This window comes from Myripristis murdjan, chromosome 8 (assembly GCF_902150065.1).
Source record: "Myripristis murdjan chromosome 8, fMyrMur1.1, whole genome shotgun sequence".
NCBI classification, from domain to species: Eukaryota; Metazoa; Chordata; class Actinopteri; order Holocentriformes; family Holocentridae; genus Myripristis; species Myripristis murdjan.
The window spans coordinates 10693724-10717010 of NC_043987.1; the positions used below are offsets into that span (position 1 = coordinate 10693724).

Here is a 23287-nt window from a genome sequence, read left to right on the forward strand (position 1 = left end):
ATACATTTTGAAAAGAAAGAAGTCAATAATGGCTTGTAACATTTTACCATTTTTAAGTGCCCTTTGCTTTAAGGCTAACTTATACGGTTTTCTCTCACAGTTGTTTGGCACATCATTTTACAGTAGCTTATGCATCTGTTTCTTTATGCACAAGGGAAGCAGAAAGGTCCTCTGGAGCTTCAGCACCTTGACATTTTCTCCCCACTATAGCAGATAGAAAAGAGGGAGATTTAACACAGTCTAAAAGCTTAGGAAATCCTGCTGAGATTCATTCAGATGTGCAGGGCCTCGGTTAAGGACTGACACTTGGCATTTTGACAGATTATACCACTAATCACATGATATATAGGAGGCACACCGCGAGCAGCTAAAATGTACCACTTTGCCTGATTTTAGAGGGGAAAAAAAGGATGGGAAGTGACAACCTTTAATCAGAGTAAAGTCAAAATAAATTAAGAATTAATGTTCTTTTTCTGCGTGGTTGCTTGTAAAAAATAGTTTTCTGACCCGAGTATTTGAACAGTTACTTTCCTCTCACTTTCACAGCTTTGTTGACACTTTATGGTCAGTTTTGTCTCTTTGGCGGTTTTTAAATGTATCCCAATAATTCTCCCCAAAAGCAGTACAAAACAAATCACCTTGTGCATAAGCTCTTCATTATAGGGGAAAGTGGTCGATGTGGGTGTGTGTCCGTCCTCTGTGTCCGTGTCCACCGCAGATGACCCGTAGGCGCTGTCCGAGGAAACCATCTTTATCTCTCCCTGGGTCTCTTTCTCAGTGATACACTCCATCCCGTTCATCTTTCCCTAAAAAATATTTTCTGGCCAAAATATAGCGAGCTTGTCCTTAAAAGAAGCGTTTCAGCGCGTCGTACAACTTTCTCTGCCCCGTTCCGCGTCTCCCCTCCCTGCCACTCTTCACCACCGCCCCCTCCCTGCTCTGGGGAGGAATAAATCCCGAGCAAGAATTAAAATTACCTTTAGACTGGAGTTACATCAGAAAGTGAATAAATATTTAAAAGAAGGGCATCCTGTTAGAGACAAACACGGAAATGTGAAGTATTTATGATATGAAATCATGTCAGGCATGCCCACCGTGACACGGACGTGTTCAGCACCCTGGAGAGCGCCCCTCCCCAACAAACTGCATTTAGACCCCCTTTCCTCCCGTGTATGAACAAAACTACTGAGGGAACAAGCTTAAAAAAAGTAAATCCATGTCAACTATAAAATCAGCATCCATCAATGAGGCAAAGAGAATACTTACACGATAACAGCTACAAAGACAGTCAAATAATGTATTTGATAGTCATGCAAGGAGATCATAATGAAATACACCACGACAAAAAAACGATTGAGTTTTTTTTTTATTGAGCAATCAGTGAAGATGCCTGTCATATGAGCTTTTCCAGAGGCTACAGTTCTCTACTCACAGATCAGAGACACAGAGCCCATGATGACTCACCAATCAGGCCACTGCTGGTCATTACAGCAGCGGGGACGGAAACCTTAACCTCCCACCCTCCCAAGAGAATATCTGTACCAAATGACACAGGATGAATGGAAGATTTTTGCCAGATACAACAGACAGTAGTTCTTAACGGTGCAACAGAGTGGTGGAGATGAACAGACAAATATTTCCCTTCCATCTGTATAGAAAAATATCTTTTACACCAACCTCTCTGCTTTCGTGTTTTGATAAAACTGGGGCTTCACTGAAGCAATTGTGCTGTGCAAGGTAAACAAGGTCACTTGAAAACTCATAGCGGCAGACTATTCAGAACAAAACAACACATAAAACTAGGTTTAAAAAAATGACATTGCAAACTGTGATACAGAAAACGGGGCTCATCGTTGTCTAAAAAGGCAACAATTGCACATCTCTTGAAACTATTATTCTATGGTAAACAATATCTTCTTACCAACTAAATTAAAGGCAGCTTAGATTTCCTTGATCAGGCTGAAAAAACCCAAACATATGATGTTGACCATTTGGTTGGTGGACTTCAAATGAAATGCATCCTAAGAAATGCTTGTGAACAATAACTGACTGGTAGGTGACACGAGGAATTCACTGTGGTAAACGTAGTGTACAAACACACAGGAGTGACAATACTGCATATAAACTGATACAGAGGAGGTATATGACGTCCAAACAAGACTGCATTATAAAAGCCTTGCATTTGCAGTCCATCCAATTTTTCTTTAGCTTTTGCCACAGCCTTTTAGTTTGTATAATTCTGAAGTCAAAGGGCAGCTTACAAAAGACTACGAATTTTGAATACACCCATACTGTCTGCAGTCCTCGCGCTACAACAATCTAGACATTTCCTCTGACCAGACAAACAGCTCCAAGTTGCTTTGTCTGCAAAAATGGACATCAAAGACAATTAACTGCCTTACAGCCAGTTCAAGAAACTAACAACCAAAACATAAAAAAATCACATTCAAAAAACCCCAAAACAAAACAAAACAAAAAACAAAGTCACAGTAAATTGAACTAATAACAAAAGAAGACACTGAACCTCTAAACCAACTCTGTTTTTGGACAAGACGAGACTAATTCCTTAATTGTTCCTAAATCCAGGTTACAAAGTCTATGTATTCACTGATGTGTCTGTGCAATAGTGAGTGATGCTGCACGTGTACACCTTAGAGCAGCTCTTTAAAGACCTACCGCAAAGTGAAAGGGTAAGGGTGTCACCTGACAAGTGACAAGACCTTATCCGTGACTCTTCAACTTCTCCTCCTCACTTAGCAACCAAGTGACCTCTGTGTAACATTATAGTCTTACAGTAAAGTGCACTTCATCCCTCTGCTCCTGATGCTCGCTTAATGATGCTTCAAAATAAGCATAATATTATGGTTCAGAAGTTCCATTCCCCTCTGAAATGAAGTTGGAACACAGCAAGGAGCCTGTTGTTAGACTGACAACTGCTTTATGATTCCATAAAGTATAAGAAATTGACACTGTGTTCAGAGTTCAAACATGTGCAGAGGGTTATTTTCAAAGTCCAACCTAGACAGACCCTGACTGAAAACATAACAATTTATCAGGCATCTATGTAACCTTTGAGTAACATTTCAAAATGCCACAAGTTTTTGCTCTTGCAGTCTTGTATGTGCAAATTTCCAGCAGACTTTCTCCTCTCTGGAGTCCATATTGCCACTTCACTGAGAGAGCATTGACTCTTCAGCGCAGGAAGATGCCTTGTTGTTTATGCGCCCTTGGGCTCGGAGCTGAGCTTGGAGGCAACGTCACGTTCACACAGGTTCTCCCAGAGCTCTTCCTCCATCTTCCTCTGTGTGTTGAAGTCCTGAGTCTCCTCTCTTGGGGCTACCTGATACGCCCATCACTTTTGACAGGCCCCAGTTCAGACTTGGGATCTGGGGACAGAGAGCTCCAGGAGGATTTACTGCAGGGTCCCAAGGCTGGGCAGGAGGAGGTCTGCATGCCACACAGGTCCCCTGTCACCCAGAAGGCCCCCATGCTGCTGTCGACCCAGGCCTCCAGGGACTTGCCCACCAGCTGGGCCCTGCGCTGGGCTTCCTGCATGGCGGGCTCCTGGGGAGGCAGCTTCAGCACCGAGCTCAGCTGCTGGAAGCTCTGCTCCAAGTACTGGTTACCTGGAGGACCTGCATGGAGCCAGCTGTCCTCTTTTGGAGTTGTCAGCAAGGGGAGGGATATTTGGAGAGAGAAATCACAAGGGGAAGACATTTTCAGGTGTCATTCATTGCTTAAGAACAAAACATATTTGCCTATTCTAAGAAGATGTATCTAAAATTCAAATTTACTTTTACTACAAGTAGGGCTCGGCAACATAGCAAAATTGATTTCAGGTTAAAACTGATTATATCAGTCAATATCAGTAATATATATATATATATCTCCAACAATTATGATGTCAGAAAGGCTACTTTTTTTTCTCTGAGTGAAATCTCAGGAAATGTTAGGAATGTTCTGGTTCATTATACTGATGTCCTTTATGTTACTTTACAATGCCACTTGCAGTTCATGTGTGTGATGTGTCTCCTCCATTGTGACATAGCAAGCAACCAGAAATTTCACAAGATTATGTCACAAGATTAGCTGTTTGCGTGTCACTTATGCACCTGTTGTCTGTTCTTGCCAGCTGCTACATGATTGGCTATTTATCTATCAATCATGGAATATAATTAGGCTGACACTTTATTGAACAATTTTTATAATGATATTGTGGAAAAGTATATTGTGATAATTCACTGCCCAGCCTTAACTGTAAGTAAAATTTGTAGAACTGAATTCTCTAAATCTATGCCTCACCTTTGTGTAGTGGCTCCTTTCCCTTAAATGCCAAGGGCATGACAAGGAAGCGGACTTCCGCCACGTTCTCCCACTGCCTTAACACCCGTACTGTCCAAGTTCCAGGCCGCAGGGGGCGCTGTAATGGAGGTTTGTACTGGGTATACTCTGCATCCACATCCACAGTGATGTCATAGGATGCTGCTACCACCTGAGCGGGGTCGATCCACACAACAGTGGCAGTGAGGTTGGGCCCACGGGCCCACTTCTGCACAGCCAGTGGTTCATCCAGAGGACCGATCACCCCGCCAAAGTTCCTAAAGATTCTTTCCTTTGGATCCCACTCTGTACCGATCTGTCAGGGCAACAGACACAAAGAATCATAGCCTTAAGACTACAGTCCAGAAATACTCTGATCTACTCAATAAAATATAGCTAGACAATGCTTCACATTCTTTATCAGTCTTTGAATTTTCACATTTCATTTGAACAAACTTAATAAATATGTTAACTCTTTTTGCACTTATCTTCTTGCCACTGTTACGCTGAACAGCATGCCTGTCATTTCTTGTACCAATTAAACACTGAAGTTTTGACTGGATCAAGCCCTTATTATATCACATCAGTTTTAACATATCAAGTTTAAAATCTAACAGTGTTCCTCAGCAGTTTTATTAGGGTACATTAATCTTTAAAATTTGTCTGATGCAGCAACTTATACTCCAATGAAGAGTGTGCTTCAGGCCTCTGACGCACACCACCCAGCCCTTGATCTTCTCTAACACAAGAACAATGACAAGAACAAAGAAAAAAAATGTTGTTCACAGTGCTCTTACTTCCAGGTTCTTGAGTCTCTCAAACTCCTTAAGGTTGGTCTCTAGGACCAGGGTGGCCTGAGGCACTGCCCACATCTCCACCGTCTCCCTGACCTTTGACCCCAGGGACTGAACTTCCTGGCGTACCAGGTATCCCTGGAAACGGTCATCATAAAAGTACAGATGCACTGATAAAGGGTAGCCTATTGGCTCAAACCTGCAGTGAGGGAAAAATCACACAAAAAAGATCAACAGTCATATCTTGCCATCATCCTACATTGTGCAAAAAAAAACAAAACAAAACCTTCCCTGCCCACTGTCCTATCTGTTACAATAGTGATGGGTGGTGCAGCCAAAATTCTAAGCCAAGATATTTTTGGAATGTTGGATGGTAATGGCATTTGTCACAGTGTAATCACTGCATTGGTCATACAATTGAAAATGAGTTTGATAGACAGTGTAAACTGTCCAACTAAATACTTAGCAAATAAAACATTAGCTATCACTTAAAAGCATTCAGTCTTATTATTTATTTACTTATTATTTAGAACATCAAGGCAAATGTTATGATAAAATGTAAATAAATAAATGCCATGTCTTATAAAAATGTCAAAACTACAATTCCCACCTCACAGTTGCCTACACCACCCAGTCAATGTGTAGTGTACATCCATGTCTGTCCTGCTCCCATGTTTTTGATGTTTTTACAACTAGAAACACTGATTGGCAGCATATAGGGTGTAGTGGCCCGCCCCTGTTTCAATTTAATGCTTAATCGTGGTCGAAACCGTCATGCTAAATCCCTACCGACATATACATTTCTACCAGTGTATGATATGTACCGATGTACCTCTCACCACTAAATCACAGTATAAAAATACTTGTGTAAACTCACCTGCAGGCCTCCAGGTTGCTCTGTGTTGTCTCCAGAGTCTTGAGGCCCAGGCGAAAGAAAGAGGTATAAGCAGTCAGGGCCACGTCACTGAGGGAGCCCAACCCGTCTAAATGTTCATACAGGCTCTCCCAGTAGGCCTTGATGGCTACGGTGCCCGGGGCGTAGTGGCCATACAGGTGGGTGTCCAGGATGTCTATGGCTTCCTGGTTCACTGTTGACTCAAACTTTCGAGCAAAGAATGTTGGACGGGTCAGTTGCTGTGGATGGGAAGAGAGAGCACATTGAGTGTGAGTGTTAAATTGTGAAAAACTGGAACACTACTAGATTCACAAGGGATGATAACTTAGCACTTTGAGGAGCATTTTCTTTCCAAATCAAACAAAAGCAGTCATTAGTGAAATACAGTTGTATACTGCCCCCACCTGGCCGACTTACCTGAATCCGGATAAGGTCTTGAGGTTTGAAATCATTGGGAGAGCAGCCACACCAGTCAACAATGTGCTTGTACTGGCACTTACAGCCCAATTTGCGATTCCAGTTGGTGACACGCAGGTTATTGTCAACCAGAGTGTCACACATGTGGCTGTTCCCTAGCACCGTGTGAAAGAAGGACTGGGAGAAAGGAGAGACAGGCAGAGCATACAAGAAAATACATTACATATTATCACTACAATAACACAAAAGGTATATTGTGTGAAAGCAAATTAACTGTAAACTGTGACTGCAAAATGTCAACACCCACACAGGTAAGTCTGAAAAAGGTTCAACCCACTGACTCCAAATTCCAAGAGGTTGCATCTAAAAGAGCACCAGGCAACACCAAACAAATCACTCTACCTCCACTGAGACACTAACCACACAGAAAGACAAACTCTCAGGTGAACTCAGTGGGACCCTCCTTCAGTCTGGCACCTCTGCAGCAGTAGGGCAACGGAAAGCTTTAAGTATTACAATGTCTTTGCTGCAACATTCTCCCCTGACGGGGGAGGTAGAGCCTGAGACAGACTTGTATACCAAGCTGTCTGTCTCAACTACAGGAGATAAATGTACCTCCTCTCAAGAGGGCTTACTTACCTCAGCTGGGAGCAGAGCGTAAGTATAGAACTGCTTCAGCCCTAACACCAGCTCATCCTGGGACTTGATTACGTATTCTACAAAGCGGCGGGTAAGCGAGAACCAATCAGAGCCCCCGGAGACCTCCAGACCCTCCGGGATGTTGCGTTCGCCTAGACGCCACATGTGGTTGTCACACTCATGGAAGAGACGGTCAAGGCCCTGCTTCTTAATAAATCTGGAACACAATACACACAATAAGAAAATGGGCAATGTTGGAACTGATATCATGTAAGACAATAATCAAAGTGAATAATCAAGCAAATATTGTTTCCTTGTAAACTGTCTTGTACACAGTAGCAACAACACAGCTCAAAGAGATCAGTTTATTTCATTTTCTGCCTGTGTCCTGATAACCAGAGGAGAATTGTACAGAATCTCAAAAACATTTAAAGCATAACTTAGGCTTAAACTTCATGACAACAGCAGTTAAAGCTACAAATCATGCACGGGATTTAGCAAAATGCTGAATCCTTTGCATTGTAATTCCCTTGTAGTTGCAGTTAATATCCTCACCTGGCATTCTCTCTCCCATGGGACTTGAGAAAATTCTTGTCTCTGTGGTGAGACAAGAATGCCACCAGTTCGTCATTGGTCCTGTAGGAGACAGTTAGAGAGATAGATAGATAGATTTACTTTATTGATTCCAAACTGGGAAATCCCCAGGGTGAGAAAACTGAAAAAAAGAGGAGGAAGGCTAAGCAAGAATCAGGAAAAATGCCAGACAACTAGTTCAGAAATAAATTTCTGGCGAGAGTGTAAGGCTGAACAATATGGTAAAAAAAAATCATACTCCATTTAACAATACAGATACTGAGATTGCAATATGATTCACGATTTTAGCAGGAATGATCATTTCTGCATCATATATTTAATTTTCACTGAAAATGATTTTACTGGGGTTCGTACTTTATTTAAAAAGGTATTTTAGCACACATTTTACCTTTATCAAAAAAACTGCAACTCTTGCGATTTGGATAATGCACTTGGTCATATTGTGATTTCGATAACATTTTGATTATTTGTGCAGCCCTACTGGAGTGTGGTGTTGGATGTGTGTGTTTTGGTATGTAATGCACCTCTGAGTAAAATTAGCTACTCTAGCAGGATTTGGGAGATGTGTGTACCCCAGCAGTCTCATGTTATTCCCCCTTGGGACAATTCAGGAGGATTGGCAATTGCACTGACAGGGGCTCAGAGCAGCACCAGAAATCCAGCCAGAACAATTTAGTGCAGCCTCAGTGCCGCAGTGGCCAAAACAGTCCATTTAGTGCTGCTACCAGACAAAGCTTTTGATCTGGCAAATACTGTGGCCCTGTTTCATCATGTTGCTGTACAAGTCAAAGTCACTGTGAGTGATTAAAATCCCAACACAGTACTAAAAGACAAAACCACCAATGACAATGAGACAACTCAGAACTAATCAACTCAAACTAGAAAGTTGTGTAAGCCCTTGCAACTTCGACTCACAGCACTAAAAAGCATCACAAAAAATAACTGAAAATAGGTGACTGTATCCAAATATAATTCACCTATTATGTCTAAGCTACACTAATCAATCCACTACCCAACAGCGCATATAACATGTAATACAACAAAGGTTATATTGTAGTGAGTATAAGGATACACAGTTGATAGTTGATTGGATAGTTAATTTGACAGCGATGTTGTCAACTTGGGAGGTTATTACAGAAATGCTTTCCCAACTAAGAAAATCTTTAGGATTAAATTTCATCATGTGAGACCACTGAGTCTTCTGGTTTTCAGTGCCAACCAACCTGGTGGGGAAGTCTGTAGCGCTGAGGTTGATGAAAAAGTCCCACTTCCAGTCCAGCATGGAGAGCAGGTCCTGCATGCTGCGTAGGTAAGCCTTCAGTAGGCTGGCACCGCCCCAGATGGTCACCATGCGCCAGGGCGTGGCACGCACATTTGGGTACTGCTGGGCTATCTGCAGGACTTCCCGATGCATATAGCTGGACCGCTGGCAGAGATCAAAGGGTCAGACGATTAAGTGAGTGAAAACTGTGTTTTTGCAAAACAAATCGTCATGTAGTTTTAGCTGTAAAATGGTCTCTGCATCTCCCAGATCTGCTGCTGCCACAGTGTAAAGACAGCCAAACCAAGCTGGCTCATGTTGAAACAGAATGTGATCTGAGCAAGAATAACAGCCACCTGGCACATTTATTTGTAATGTGGGTCAGTGTGATGAGAGAAAATAGTTTTTTGTCATGTGGTAAGTTCAAAAACTGTATTTCCTTCACTGAAATAGCAATAGGTATTTTGACAGCAACACATAACTATGGAATAAGAGTAAGTAAGCTTAGAGGCTACTCTGGAGAAAACTGTCAAGCAGAGATTAAATATTAGGAAGGGGAAAAAGGATGAGTTGAAAAAGTAATACTAAATGTCATAGAGCCAAACAGCTGTCAGGATTTATGCCAAGATACATTAAAGTGGTTAGAGAGAGCAGTGACAGAGCAAGCACGAGTATTGTCCTCTATCTCCAGGTTTCAGAGAGACACATTTAAGACATTTTAAGACCTTTTTTTAAATGCTACCTGAATCTGGTATTGAAACCAGTTTAAATAAATAAAATAAAGAAACATCTGGCAACCCATTTTTGTTTATTCACAGCTAATCAAAGATCTGTAGATCTGGCTGGATACAGGGGCAGCATAGAAAAAGGCTATCAGAAAATGTATTGTTAAAGGACATGGAATCCAGTTATGAAAACCTGGCAACAAAACAAAACAAAACAAAACTTACTTTGCATATTGTGCTACTAAACATGTTAAAAAGTCATACATACAGTACACTGAAAACTCAATGCATGGTAGAAAAATTACATCTGTAACTGTATTTAAATGTCTCTGTACACATTTTAGGGATGAACCATGGGGATTTTGGCCATTAGTAGCACAAGTGAGCAAAGTCAGTCACCACGATGACACCAAAAAACGCTTATCACATGATTTTCAAGCATGTGCAGGAGGACATATGAGCACACCATGAGCACAGAGCTGATGCCCTGTACACTACTTCAGGTTGCTTTTCTTTTCTGATCACTCATTCACCTTGCTAGCAGAAGTATGAAACACAACCGACTACTACAGAGCAAAGATAGGAAAGCCTGTTCATAATTTTGCGTGACAAGGAATCACCGTATTATTTTTGGAGAAGTATTTGATCGGTGGAGAAAAGTTAAATTAGAGAAAGAATTTCATACCAAAGCTGGTGTGTGTAGCATTATTCTTACTTAATCAGAAAGTTAGCTTGCTAGCTAGTAGGGCTATAGTCTGTTAGTCAACTGGTCGATTTATTGGTCGATACGTTCTTGGTCGACCAAAATCTGATTGGCCGATTATTTGCCGTGTTAATTTTATCAGGAGTAAAGCACTAAGTCAGAACAGCCTGTTTCACAGGTAACAGTCTGTCTTCAGAACACCCCCCTTGTTTTCACAATTTTGGATTAGCCCAACCCACTGGCGGAGACAGATAGGTAAGCCTGCATGTTCTGAATTGAAGAAAAAATTGGCCTGGTTTTCTGCTGCTGCTTAATTAAGAACGTTTAATGAACATTTAGTCCTCTACCATGTCAAAGACGTCGTCAGTGTGGCAGCATTTTACCAAAATAGATGGAAAAAAAGTCGAATGCAAACTTTGCTAACAACAGTTTGCGTATCACAGCTCAACGACCAACATGGCATATCACCTAAAAACGGTAAGCTAACATGTCTGCGTTAGGTTGCTCCGTCAGTTTGGAGTATAAACATATCAGAATTGGCATATTTCAAAGTTTTAGTCTAATTATTGTTTTATAACTGCAGGTGCACACACCTGCAACGACGGCAGCTTGACATAGTACTATTTTCGGAAATCATAGGCTATGTTATTGCGTAGGTGCACGTGATACAAAGCTGTCAGAGCCGACCGACTCGAGTGTGTCATTCAGGGCAAAATAATTCGGTCAAAATGATTTAATATACTGCAAATACTAGTTGTTTATGTTTAGAATTCATTTAGGCGGACAAGACTACCAGGTAGGCTACTTCCCAGATAATTAATCTAAAAAGAGTAACTTTTATTTATTTTTTTTTGTATTCCTGCCGCCCCCCGATTAGTCGACTTTTGGTCGAAATTTCAGGACTTTAGTTGACCAAGATTTTCATTGGTTGACTACAGCCCTACTAGCTAGTCTAAATATTAAATGATCACTATCCTGTATTGAGCTGGGAATTCTGTAAATGATGTGCCAATGGGTGTAGTAGTTGTCACGGTTACCTGAAACAGGAAGGAAGCATCCTATTAGTCCTGCTGCACTGAGACCCGAATATATGTATCTAAACATTAAAAAGTAAAACTTAAGCCATGTTTTGAGCCCAGGAACTCTCCCCAGGAACAAGGAACTTTCTGAGGAGCTGTCTGTGTTTCCATTGCAGACACCAATTTGTAAAATAAATTATAGGGACATATTTTTACCCCCCCAAAAGTCCCTGCTCATTAGTACTGTCCAAAAGTACATAAACTTTGGGGGTGGCTTGCAGCACTGAACATTTCTTACTGGTCTATTACATGCAGCATTTTATTTCAACTGGCAGTTTTCTGTGGCTGAAAACCTGTTTTTTGTTCATTGTGCTTTGACACATCAACATGGAGTTACAGAAGAAATCACGTGACAGATGGAGTGACGACAAAGTGTAGGCCTAATTGAGCATTACTGAGCACTGCTGATTACTGACCTAATACTGACGTCTATTTGCTGCCACTGATGGGAAAACTGTCTCCTCACAGTGGCCACACCACAGCAGCAGCTGGAGGAGACAGGATGACGGAGAGCTGCTCACAGGAGAAAAACACTGTAAAAAGTGTCCAAGGCTGATGTAATCTGTCAACTAGCGAGGTTAAAATGGGTTAAATAGCCTGATGCCTCGCCAGTGTAAAAAATGATGTGATAACAGCAATTGCCTTTTCATACAGCAGCAGACCAATTTGCCTCATCTTCAGAGAGCAGTGGAAAGGCAGACAACAACCAGCAGAAGGAACCTGTTAGTTCCTTGAATAGTAGTCCCTGGGGCTAAAAGATTTGGGAATTTTGGTGAAAACACGGCCTTACTAACTCTTTTGAAAGAAATAAATGTATTTAGCATAGTCAATGACATCTAACACCTCTATGTCTGTAAGAGTGAGATTATCAATGTAAACAAATCCATGTTGCTTATATGAAATAAGCAACTGCTCATCTTCATATTTAGCTAATTTATTTTAAAGACTTTGTAAGATTCCACAGATACTCTGGTTATGTTGAGAAACAAGTCAGGCGTAGGAAAAGAGCTAGACAATGACAGACTAAAAACTAAGCTCTTTAAGTTGGCTGCTCAGCAGAAAACAGACAGTGGGACTGATTCCGGTACAACCTGACCTGCTTTACAGCCCCATCTCTCACACAGTTCCTTCCCTCAGAGACAGATTAGGTTAGCTTGGCTGGGGTGTCTAAGATGGCGTTTGTGGTGGCTGTCCTACTGACTTCTCATTCATCACTGCCTTCCTTTCCAGACTTCATGCTTCCACCAATCCTCTCCATAGCCCCTTGGCAACTGTATGAGCCAACTCCCCATGGCTGAATAAACCTTTCCGGTATATAGGTGCACTGGCAACAATCACCTGTTTCTCTATTGGTTTTTGTCTCTGTGCTACACACACCTCTACCTCAGTATCACCCGCCAAACATTTGTCTTTGTGTTTTAGCTGGACCCTGAAGACCTTTCCTCCACTAAGTCCAACCCCTATGAATAACCACACAAACTCCTCTATCCCAGCTAATCCCCATTATCACAGTGTGAGACCCATGGGATAAATTTAACCTTCATAATAAAAGAAAACCCAGCCTGTAAAAACATTTGTGAGCTCAGCACACACTGTTCCAAGCCCATGTGTCAACAAAACCGCTCTATACTTAGCATAAAAAAAATTAAAAAAATACTGTAAAGCCACTGTTTCTTGAACAACCTGTTGTAGATGTAACTCTTAAGGCTCTAATCTCGGCTCCGAGACCAAGGCTGACTCTGGTGCACATTAAAGGATCGGTTCTAATGGGTAAAAGAATATCTCCCAGTAATATTTCTGTAATTATTAGTGGACAAGAAAGTGAGGCCAAATGTGATGGGATGTGAAAATGTGAAAATACAAGAGGGACAGTGCACAGCGGTCAAAGCTCTATTTCCTCCTTTTAGAGCTTACCTTATCAACATGGATGTAGTAGTAATGGTCACGGTGGTATATGGCTTTGATGAGGCGCTTTAGCTGCCTAACGGCCCGGCCATGAACCATCAGAACAAAAGCCACCCTGACAGGGTTCTCTATCTTGGACAGGCTATTGTCCAGCTCATCAGCAGCCTGAACCGGATTGGAAACACCTGGAGGAGGGGCAAAGAAAGAAAGTGACATAATAACAAAGGAGAGCCACATGGAAGACAGAAGGGATAAGTTGGCCAGATGATGTAAAACACCAGGGGTGGACATGAGTTAAAGCAGGGCCTGGATTATACCCAGAGCTGCCAGAGGAAACGATAAAAACTTTGATGCTCAAGTAAATACATAATATCATCCTCTGAAATTATGGTTGAGATGAGAGATAAATAGGTTTATATATTCACAGAAGGTAGGCAATGTAGAGAGGAGAGGAGAGGACTGAGACAAGGAAACGATCCACAGATTCCATGTAATATTCATGAAAATTTGGTCATGGAAATACTTTAATTAAAAATGCATCAGTGAGTGAAAACTGGTCTAATAAATCATTAAGAATCTGGGGGTGGGTGGGCTGCCAGCACATCTAAGCTGTCAACACATGAACAGTGGTCTGAGCTGTAGAGGCTGTTAGGCAGGGTGCGTGGGGAGGTTTGCCGATATGGCGTCATGGAAGTGTTTACATCAGGGAGGCAAGACATACAAATTGTCTCTGCTCTTGCTAAACTCAAAAAGCATCGCATTTGAGATTAGCATTTTAATGTACTGTCCAACTCTAGAAACTCAGACACACAAAATATTAAACTTTCCTCCATCTCTCAGCTCTTTAAACAGCACACAAACCTGTAATCTGCTGGACGCAATTTGAAGGTGAGCAGCAAAAGGGAAGAGATCTAAAATAATTAGAACTTTCAGTGCAGTGTCAGGGTGGAAAATCAAAGTGGAGGTAGGAATGGCTATGGGTTTAGTGTCACACACACATCCATGGGAAAACAATGTCTCAGCCAGCACAAAGCAATTTTAACAGCAATCATGTGTTGACAGCTTTGATCTTCAATTCCACATAGAGGGCTACAAGCACGGAAGAAGGCACGACAAAGAGAAAGATGGACAGAGACAGACACAGAGAGCGTAATGCCTATACTCTAGTATTTACCCATCACAGGGCATTCTATGGGCCCTTGCGAGGCAGTGCGAGGATGCTGTAATGATTCTTTCTGTAAGATGCCTTACTTTAAAGATCAAAAGAGTGTGAGACATGAAGACAGTAAGATAGACAAACAGAGACAGAATGAGAGAACAAGCAGCTGTAAAAACACTGTAAAAAGCTTCTCACCAAGCTGGGGGCAGAATTGAGGCAGTGTATGCGGCATGAGCTGCCCGGCCTGATGTTGGCACACAATGTTGGCGATCTCCTGTCGGCACTGCTGCGACCCAGCACGATGAAGGGCAGACAGTGCGTCCTTTCCCATGATGTCACATTTGGGCACAAAGTCGCTGCTGGGGGCTTGGTGCGCCCCATCCACACTGCCCGGCTCCCCTGGCATGGCAGGAGCAGGTAACTTGGCCACCCCGTCAGTGCCACCTCGGGTCTCACTGAAGTTGCGACTGCTGGATGGGTCATGGGGCACCACACCATCCACTCCGGCTCCCGTCATGCCCTGCTCCTGGGGGCTTTTTACCCTGATGCTGGGCTTTCCTCCTCGGCGGCTTGTCCCTCTCCTCAGTGCACTGGCAGCTGTGCCCCCTGTCCTTTCCAGCCTGGTGCTCCATCGGCCCCTGCTCCTCCCTGACAGGGAATTTTGTTTCTCCCAGAGTGCTGTGTCCCTTTTGGGGTCCTGGCTGTTGTGGTCAGGCAGCTTAGACCGTCGTGTCTTTCTCTGAAAAGGGAGAAGAGAGGGTGAAACAGAGCGTGAGAGAGGGGGAGAGAGAGAGGCAGAGAGAGGAAGAGACAGAGAGAATATATTTCAACTTCAGATTTGTTGTCAGTCATTCCTTAAGAATAATCTGCGGGGAGGAGGGGATGATTCACACTCCAAGAATGACATAAAAATAGAGAAAGAAATCCACTAAGACAACAGCAAAAGGAGCCCCAGAGGGAAGGATGTGTTTACTTGGTTTTGTTTTTCCTGTTCTCTGATCTAGGTTATTTTTAGCTGAGCCTCTGCCTTTTTGTTGAGGTAATCTGGGAAACAGAGTCCAGGGAAAGTGCACACTCAAGATGCATAATGAAGCCAATGATTCACTGTAGCAGCCTGAACAAACCTCAGTCATCCCCCTATGGCAAAAACCGTAGGAAAGAGGCATACACATAGGTCTGCACATGGTACATGTGTTCACAGAAATGAACACACACGGAGAAGCTGGGTATAAGCCTCAGATACTGAGGATGACACACAGAATCCTTACTGTATTAATGTCTTTTTGTGTGAGCCTTGGAGGATGGTGAAAGATTTGTATGCATTTATGTACAGTATGTGCTTGCTGGCACTCATGAAACAGACAGAGAAATCCTCAGAGGAATAAATGCATGGAACAAAATGCTTCCTAAAAAACTGCAAAGCAAGATTTCAAGGCAGCCAAAACCCTCACTAGAGGACTGCTTGGTATAGCTGGACTCTCGAAGATGATTATTTTTTCCAAGTGCTGAGCTTTAAGACCGAGCTCTTCTGTTTCTCCAGTAATAGGCTAAACAGTTGTTTTAGGCTGGATGACAGAGTGAAGTTGAACACTATCAGTTAACTTCTACTGAAGAAGTTGACCAGGTAGTGCTGATGTGATGGATATGCTAGTGGCACACGATGTTACTGCCTTATTTCCATTACAAACGTTAAGTTTGACAAATATCCCTACTGCAGTCCATCTAATTAGCTGCATCTGTGAGTGAGTTTCCATACCTTTGGGGTGGACAGATACCAATTCAAAATCGCACAAGGTCTGTGTATTACAGTGGGTATTTATTTTGCAAAGAGCTGTTGTTTTTTTCATTTGAATTTTGAACCATTTGAGCTCCAAAAATACATATTAGTCTCACTTGCTATTTTTCAATTTTATAACTTTCACTGGGCAGTTTATTAGATTTGCTATACCTTTCCAGAGATCAGAGTTTATGAGGCTTGCTGTAATTGATCAGGAGGCAGAGATTACAGTACCAGTGGCTGTAGCTCCATGATTACATTGATTACATTTTGAGGTCTTCTGTCCCCTGCCAAGACTTTCTTTTCCTGATAATGACATCACAAAGGAATTGCCCTCCGTTCCTGTCCTCCAGTTATTTGTAAAACAAACTCTCGCTTGTGTTGTTGTAATACTCCGCACTACTGCTGTGCTCCGCTAGCAAAATCCACTCAGGATTGGAGCTTTAAATAAGCATACGGTTACTAAACAAATGTGATGATTGAACAGGCAGCCGAGACCTACAAATGAAACACAACAGGGGGTCTGCAGAGCTGCTGTATTCTGAGCTGACCATTGAGATCACTGCCGAATTGGGGTCAAATGGCCTTATCAGCAGCTGCCTGACAGTTCCAGGGTGTCTCCACTCTACACCCAGTCACAAAGGTGCCCAATTATGGATCTTGTCACCTCAACTATACAGCAGTGGCCGCTAATGTCACCTAGCCTCAGGCTACCTGAGGAGAAGTGGGGACATTTAACTTTGCATCTCCCTAAGGGACCCTACAGTACTTACCAGACTAGGAGGGGACAAATGTCATGGATGTTGGTCCCTGTATTACCTGTGCAGCTGCACAATTATGGAAAAAATTATGATCCTGATTATTTTGCTATATGTTCATGATTATTAATCCTGAGTATTTGTCTCTGTTTTTGAGAAACAGAAGTATGTTATACACTTTATGGAGCATTTCCTCCAAGTACCATCAGATAGAAAGTATTGTTTTGCTAATCTTAGTGTCTGCTTTAGTTACAGTAGTCAAAAAATAATTAGTACTTTATGTGGGATGTAGCTACTACATTTGTGGAAAATTCTCAATTCTAAGATGCATCGCGATGCAGATGTAGAAGATTCTGCATCGTTGCAGCAACATAATTACGGGTCACACAGATACTGTACTGAAAGTTTAGGTTTATATTACAGACTGTTGTGGTCTGATTTCTGAAAGTTCTGAAAGAAGTTCAAATTTAATCCAGAATATTCAGGATGCAATACATTGAGATACATCATGCAACTGAATCGCTGACAACCACAACCTTATGGTAAACACTGTGCAGAATCTCCATTTTTTGACCAATCTCCAAATGAAATATGATTCACTTTAAGAGCTAAAACAGTTTCATGTTCAGGCTTCAGAATGTTGAGCATGTTCATTCTTCTCCATCTTGTTTGTCATCACTTTTTTGTGTGTGGTTTCTGAATGTTTTTTTCTACTTCCCCATAAGAATTACTTCCTTCTCCAACCTAACTGTCATTTCATTCACAAGGCCACATGTTCAGCATTCTAAGGATTGGATTAGTCACACAGAATGGAAATATTTTTTATATACCATGTGGGGGCATACAGAAGTACTGTAAATACACAAACAACAAACACTTCAATGTCACTGAATTACCAATTATTAATTACAAAGATAAAGAGCAATATTCAGTTGTCAGCGATTCACTGCACAGCCTTAATTCCCAGCATGATGTTTTGTTGATGTGCTGTAGATGTTTGTAGAGTAGTGGTGATGATTTCACCATAGCGACGCAAATGGTGAGTCGAATGGGTGGAGCTCCCACCCTCCTATGAAATACACTACAGTATCATTAGTTGTTTTTGTGAAGCTCCACCAAACTTTTGCATTTTTGCTGCAGCAAGCCATAATCCAGAATGAAAACAGCTCTCTTGCTTTGTTTATGCATGACATAACCAATGAGCTCATGTTATGAGATGGAGCAGTGAAGTGTGTGTGTGTGTGTGTGTGTGTGTGTGTGTGTGTGTGTGTGTGTGCATGTGTGTGTGTCTGAGTGAATGTGCAGTGGACATTTGTGAGATGTAAACACTGTGGTGAAGATTTCCAGTGTAATATTAATAAAAAAAAATATCAGGTCTTAGAGTATGCATAAGTTGGAACCAAAAAGTGTACAAGGTACAGTAGTCTCTCATCATCCTCTTTGTGCCATCATTTTGCTACCTTACACTAAATATGAGCAGAAAATAGATTTTTGCTGATACCTAGTCACCAGTTTCTCTAGCTAACCAGCACTGTACACAAAACATCTGCATTGCTAGGAAAATATTAAACTTTGAGGTAAAATGTACCACTGAGCTGCATTTAACAAAAGCACAACACAGAATGTGTGATAAAACACAATGGACACGGAACTGAAAAACAGATGTAGATCACAACATTGATAGTGGCTTGGCTCTAGGCCTGCATGATAAGAGGGAAATCTGCGGTGTGTGGTAACATTTCTCAATATTATATGACATGACTCTTTGATTGGCCTGATGGTTTCATGTGGAAAACAGTGAAAATCAAATCATCCTCATATACTTTACAGCCCTCAAACACCTCCCTAAAATGCCAGGACATGATCCTCTTATACCTGCTTTGAAGTAATAAAATCCCATAGTTAGAATCTTTGGTGGCAACATCCCTGGAAATGACATTAAATCCAGGGAGTATACATCATTTAGTCATAGTTTAGAGAAAATAGGCTATACAGCAGGGGAGAGATCAAATCCAATGTCTCTTGTGACCCGTGTGTATCTACGATAAATTTGAGGGGGCTTCAATAAAACATGTAAAATTTATCTTTCCAACAATTAAAAATACAGAGATTAAATGTATATAATTGCCTAAACCTGAGATTTAAACTGGCTTAGTGTTGGCATTACAGTGCACTAAAGTATCGATCTGAGGTACCGCCATGGGCCACCCGACACCCGTCATTGATCTAGGCTACTTCAACATCATATTTCAATGTCCCAAATATACAATTCAATTTCAAAGCAACAGTATGAAGAGAAACAGATCAATAAGCCAACATGTATCTCTGTGAGAGAACTGGTCCTGAGGCTGCGGTACACAAACAAGCAGCCTGACAATTGTGACAAATGTAGCTGACAATGTTCTAAATGCAAAGCTATTCTTATCCCTGGTTTCTCTGGCATTACACTCTCATCCTCTGTTCTGGTGATACATGGCCTTTAAAAAGCAATATGGTCTCCTCTGTTGACCCACAGCATTTTCCTCATGTGTAATGGGGACAAACAGCTCAAACCACCACAGCTCACCACAGAGTCTGTCTTACTGGAATACAAAAATGTGCCTCCAAAATTGGAAGGCATTGAAAAAGCAGGACTTCAGCCATTTTGACTTCTTCTGGCCAAACAACATCACAGCCTTGGCACACTGGATTATTGGATCATACAAAAGGGACTTGAAAATATGCAATGGAAAGAGAGGAAGAATAACAGTGAGTGGGCTGTGGGCTTTGTGCCTCTGTCAGACGACATGGCAGAATGTGGGCTCTCTTGCCACATGCCGCTGGCAAACTTACAGCCTGGAGACTGTAGGAACAGCACAGGGGCTGTGGCTGGGGCAGCAGGGTATGACAAGGAGCCAGATAATCCAGTGCCAGTGAGCCAGCTGCCAACCAATACAGCACCGTCAGCTACTGATGGTCAGTCGCACTCTAAAGCTCATTAGAGTAAGAGGCATGATGGAGCCCAGTAACATACCATTCAATGCAGTGCTAGCTCCTTTGCTGCAAAAAGACAATTTACTAGGTATCCAAAACAGCACTGACGATAGAGAGCTTACATTAGACAGCTGTGTGAAGAATATGACTTTTAAGCCTATTGTCCGCTAATGTTGATAAGAAGGCTCCCAACTTTTGGGCTGCCCGAGCAGATGTTCTCACACATAGGACAAGCGTGCAGTAAAGCCTAATGTTTCAATTTTTCTTATCACCCGGTTTCAATTTTTCTTATCACAGATTTTCACAGCTTTTAATTAACACCATCATGTCAAAAATGTATTGATTCAAAGGGAGTTGGGCAGCCTCCTTACTTTCCAATTAGCACTGAGTGAAAGCATATCAGGATCGTGATCTACTGACGCATGGAGCAGCAGCGAGCACTCAGCTCTGTAGGAGAGAGCGGGCAAGCAGAGGGTGATGTGAGGATGACAGAGGAACAGAGTGTGCAGTCTTCTTATGCCATCACAAGCCGTTCCCTCATCTATGTGAGGGCTTTAATATAATGCATGTGGCTGTGTTCACACATGCACAGCCAGCCACTGATTAGAGCAGATGTGAGTTAACACAGATACCGCTGAGCAGGGAAGAATCCAGTCACTCTGACTTATTTTGTCTTTTTGTACCTCCCTGATGGAACACAAACATGAAATGACACTGGTCGTGGCTGAAGTAATGACTAATGTGGCTTCCTAGGGAATGCACCTGATGGGGAAGCATGCCACTGAGGGCATAATGAACATCAGTTCCTGTAATGACAGATCTCACTGTATTTCCTCTTTACAAGAAATCTGTCAAAAGGAAATTATTTTTTGGCATTATAAATACAATTTCTGAATAGCATAGGGCTGGGCACTTGCTGAGAATGAGGCATAGTAAGCTACTGTCTGAACCCATCCACAACAGTTCTTGGTGGACACTGGGCACTGAGGACATATACATGATACTCCCTCTATTCCTCTCCTCCAACTCCCTTCCTCCATCCAGCTGCTCCACTGGAGCCACTGTCATACCCTCTGCTGCCTGCCTCACCCTCCAGGCACAGATCTGCTGTGTGCAACCTATTAGTATGTGGGAATGTTATGCACTCTCCACACACATGTCACATCATGACAGAGAGACAGCAGGCTTCCCACCTCATATTTCACTTCACATTCCTGTGGTGCCAACTGTATCAATGTGTCTAAAAACGATTACTGAAAATGTTAAAGACATGCAGGGGCCATATCTGTTAACAGCTCCCAATTACCTCATTTAAAGAAGCACTGGGAGGGTTTGGAGGACTGCCTCAAGGTAATGTTCCAGGTGTGCATGGGAGATAGGATGGGAAGATTCCCACAGAGGAGTTGGCTTATGTTTCAAAGAATAGTTCACAGCCTCTCTGGCATTGCCTCCATCGTAAGCCACCCTTTATTTAATCTTGATCCCTGGGTTATGCTATGTGAATGTGATTGGTAAGATTCAAAGCTTGGTGAGGGTCGTGCTTACACAACAGACCGACTTAGAAAGGCCGCTGGCAAACTGAAATACGAAAAAAAAAAATATGTAGAACAGATGTTGGGCAGTGTAAGACTGTTAAAACGTGGTCCAGCTGAGACCAAGATAATCTGTTTACAGTCACTCAGTATGAATCCCAAGTTGCCAACAGATCGCTCCACATCGCCCCAACTTGCTTCACTTGTTAAAATTTGAGCTTACTGGCCGAGACAGTGGGTTAAGTTTGATGCTCATGTTTTTTACGTCTGTTCATCATCAATTTTCTTGGGTTTAGCCCGTCACTACGCCACGGTACAGTCACTCAAAACGAAGTATACTGGCACTCGCTGCTGTGATTGTACAAACAGAATCAATCGCAACCGAAACATGAAACATCATCTCACTAATCCAACCACATTTTTAGCGTTGTTAGCATGTAGAATCAGTAACACTGTAACGTTATAGCCTATCCTGATGGCTATACTGGACAGTGTTTTAGTAGCGGACAGACGAATCAGGGCTGGTCCGGTTGAGTTGAAATGTTTGGCGATCTGCGGAGGCTATTCCTCAACTGCCGTCGTTAGCTAGTGTAACAGTAACGTTATAATAACACGGCGAGCTAAGCTAGGAGCTAACGGCTAGCTGTGGAATTAAACACACCTGAATCTGTTGTCATGTTAAAAACAAACACAGGGCTTGTTTCTCACCTCTGCCTCGCCCTCTTCGAGACTTCTTAGACTCCATACGACAAGCCCCTGAATCAACAGAATCGTTAATGCGGCGGCAATAGCTAGTTTATATCGGCGGAGCAGCTTTTGGACTCGAGCGCTGGCCACCATTTTTCCGACTCCGGTTTACATGAGCGCGTGCAAGGCGAATGCTGTACAGCGCGCGCGCACGCAGTGACGCTGCCCATCCTCAGGTTGCAGCAAAGTTTCTCCCAAAAGCAAACATGTTTCAGCTTTTCTCAGTCTCAGCTTTTTGTATGAAATATCTACAGCACACCACATCTTCTTCTTTTTCTACACGTCGGCTGGCTGGCGACATCATTGGTATTTTTTAAAAGGAAACTAAAGACCGATCTTCTCAGCCTGGCTTTTACTTTGGTAGTTTAATCTTTGGTTTTCATATTTATTTTTTATGTATGTGTTTATTTTATTTTATTGACTTCTATTTATTTGTTTTAACAGTTTATTGTTTTCGTTGTTGTAATTTTTGGTCCAGTTTTTTTTTTTTTTTTTTTTTTTTTTTAAGTTTGTGTTCTTTTACTCTGGCAGTGTGAAACACTTTGGGCTGCATGTTTGCATGAAAGGTGCTATATAAATAAAGTTGAGTTGAATATTACGGCCTGTCACAGGTGGCAAAAACTGAACGTCTTTACACTTAGAACAGCGCTTTTATATAGTTCCTCCCACGGCATAATGACACAATTGTATTAAAGGAAACATCCCAAATGTCAAGCAACTCTTTGCAGCGTTTAATCAATGGTGGATGAGTAATAAATGATATTGTTCTGCAGGTGGCATGGTATTTTGAAACAACGTAGCACTGTGCAGGCCTGTAAAGCGCTGGTTAGGTCCGCGCATTAATATTTGAATCAGGTATCAGAACCGAACCATCCGCTTAATGAATTTGCGCGCGTATTGTCCTTCAAATAAAACTGATACAACATGAGCTGCCACTTCGGAAGTCATCCCGGGTGTTTAGGAGTCTTCTTTGGTTAAAAATACAAACAGACAAGGACGGCTGTGGCTC

General features: G+C 42.2%; 1 protein-coding gene across 1 annotated transcript; it reads right to left on the reverse strand.

Moving 5' to 3' along the window:
* Window positions 1–1348: 1348 nt before the first annotated feature.
* On the reverse strand, window positions 1349–22414 carry xylt2 (xylosyltransferase II). Its single transcript, XM_030057553.1, has 11 exons — window positions 22240–22414; window positions 14687–15230; window positions 13342–13517; window positions 8883–9085; window positions 7621–7701; window positions 7066–7282; window positions 6427–6603; window positions 5992–6248; window positions 5118–5313; window positions 4303–4636; window positions 1349–3656 (listed from the first exon to the last, which is right to left on the reverse strand). The coding sequence occupies exons 1-11, from the start codon at window positions 22369–22371 to the stop codon at window positions 3337–3339; spliced, it is 2637 nt and encodes an 878-aa protein (XP_029913413.1). The 5' UTR covers window positions 22372–22414; the 3' UTR covers window positions 1349–3336.
* Between the last annotated feature and the right edge of the window lie 873 nt (window positions 22415–23287).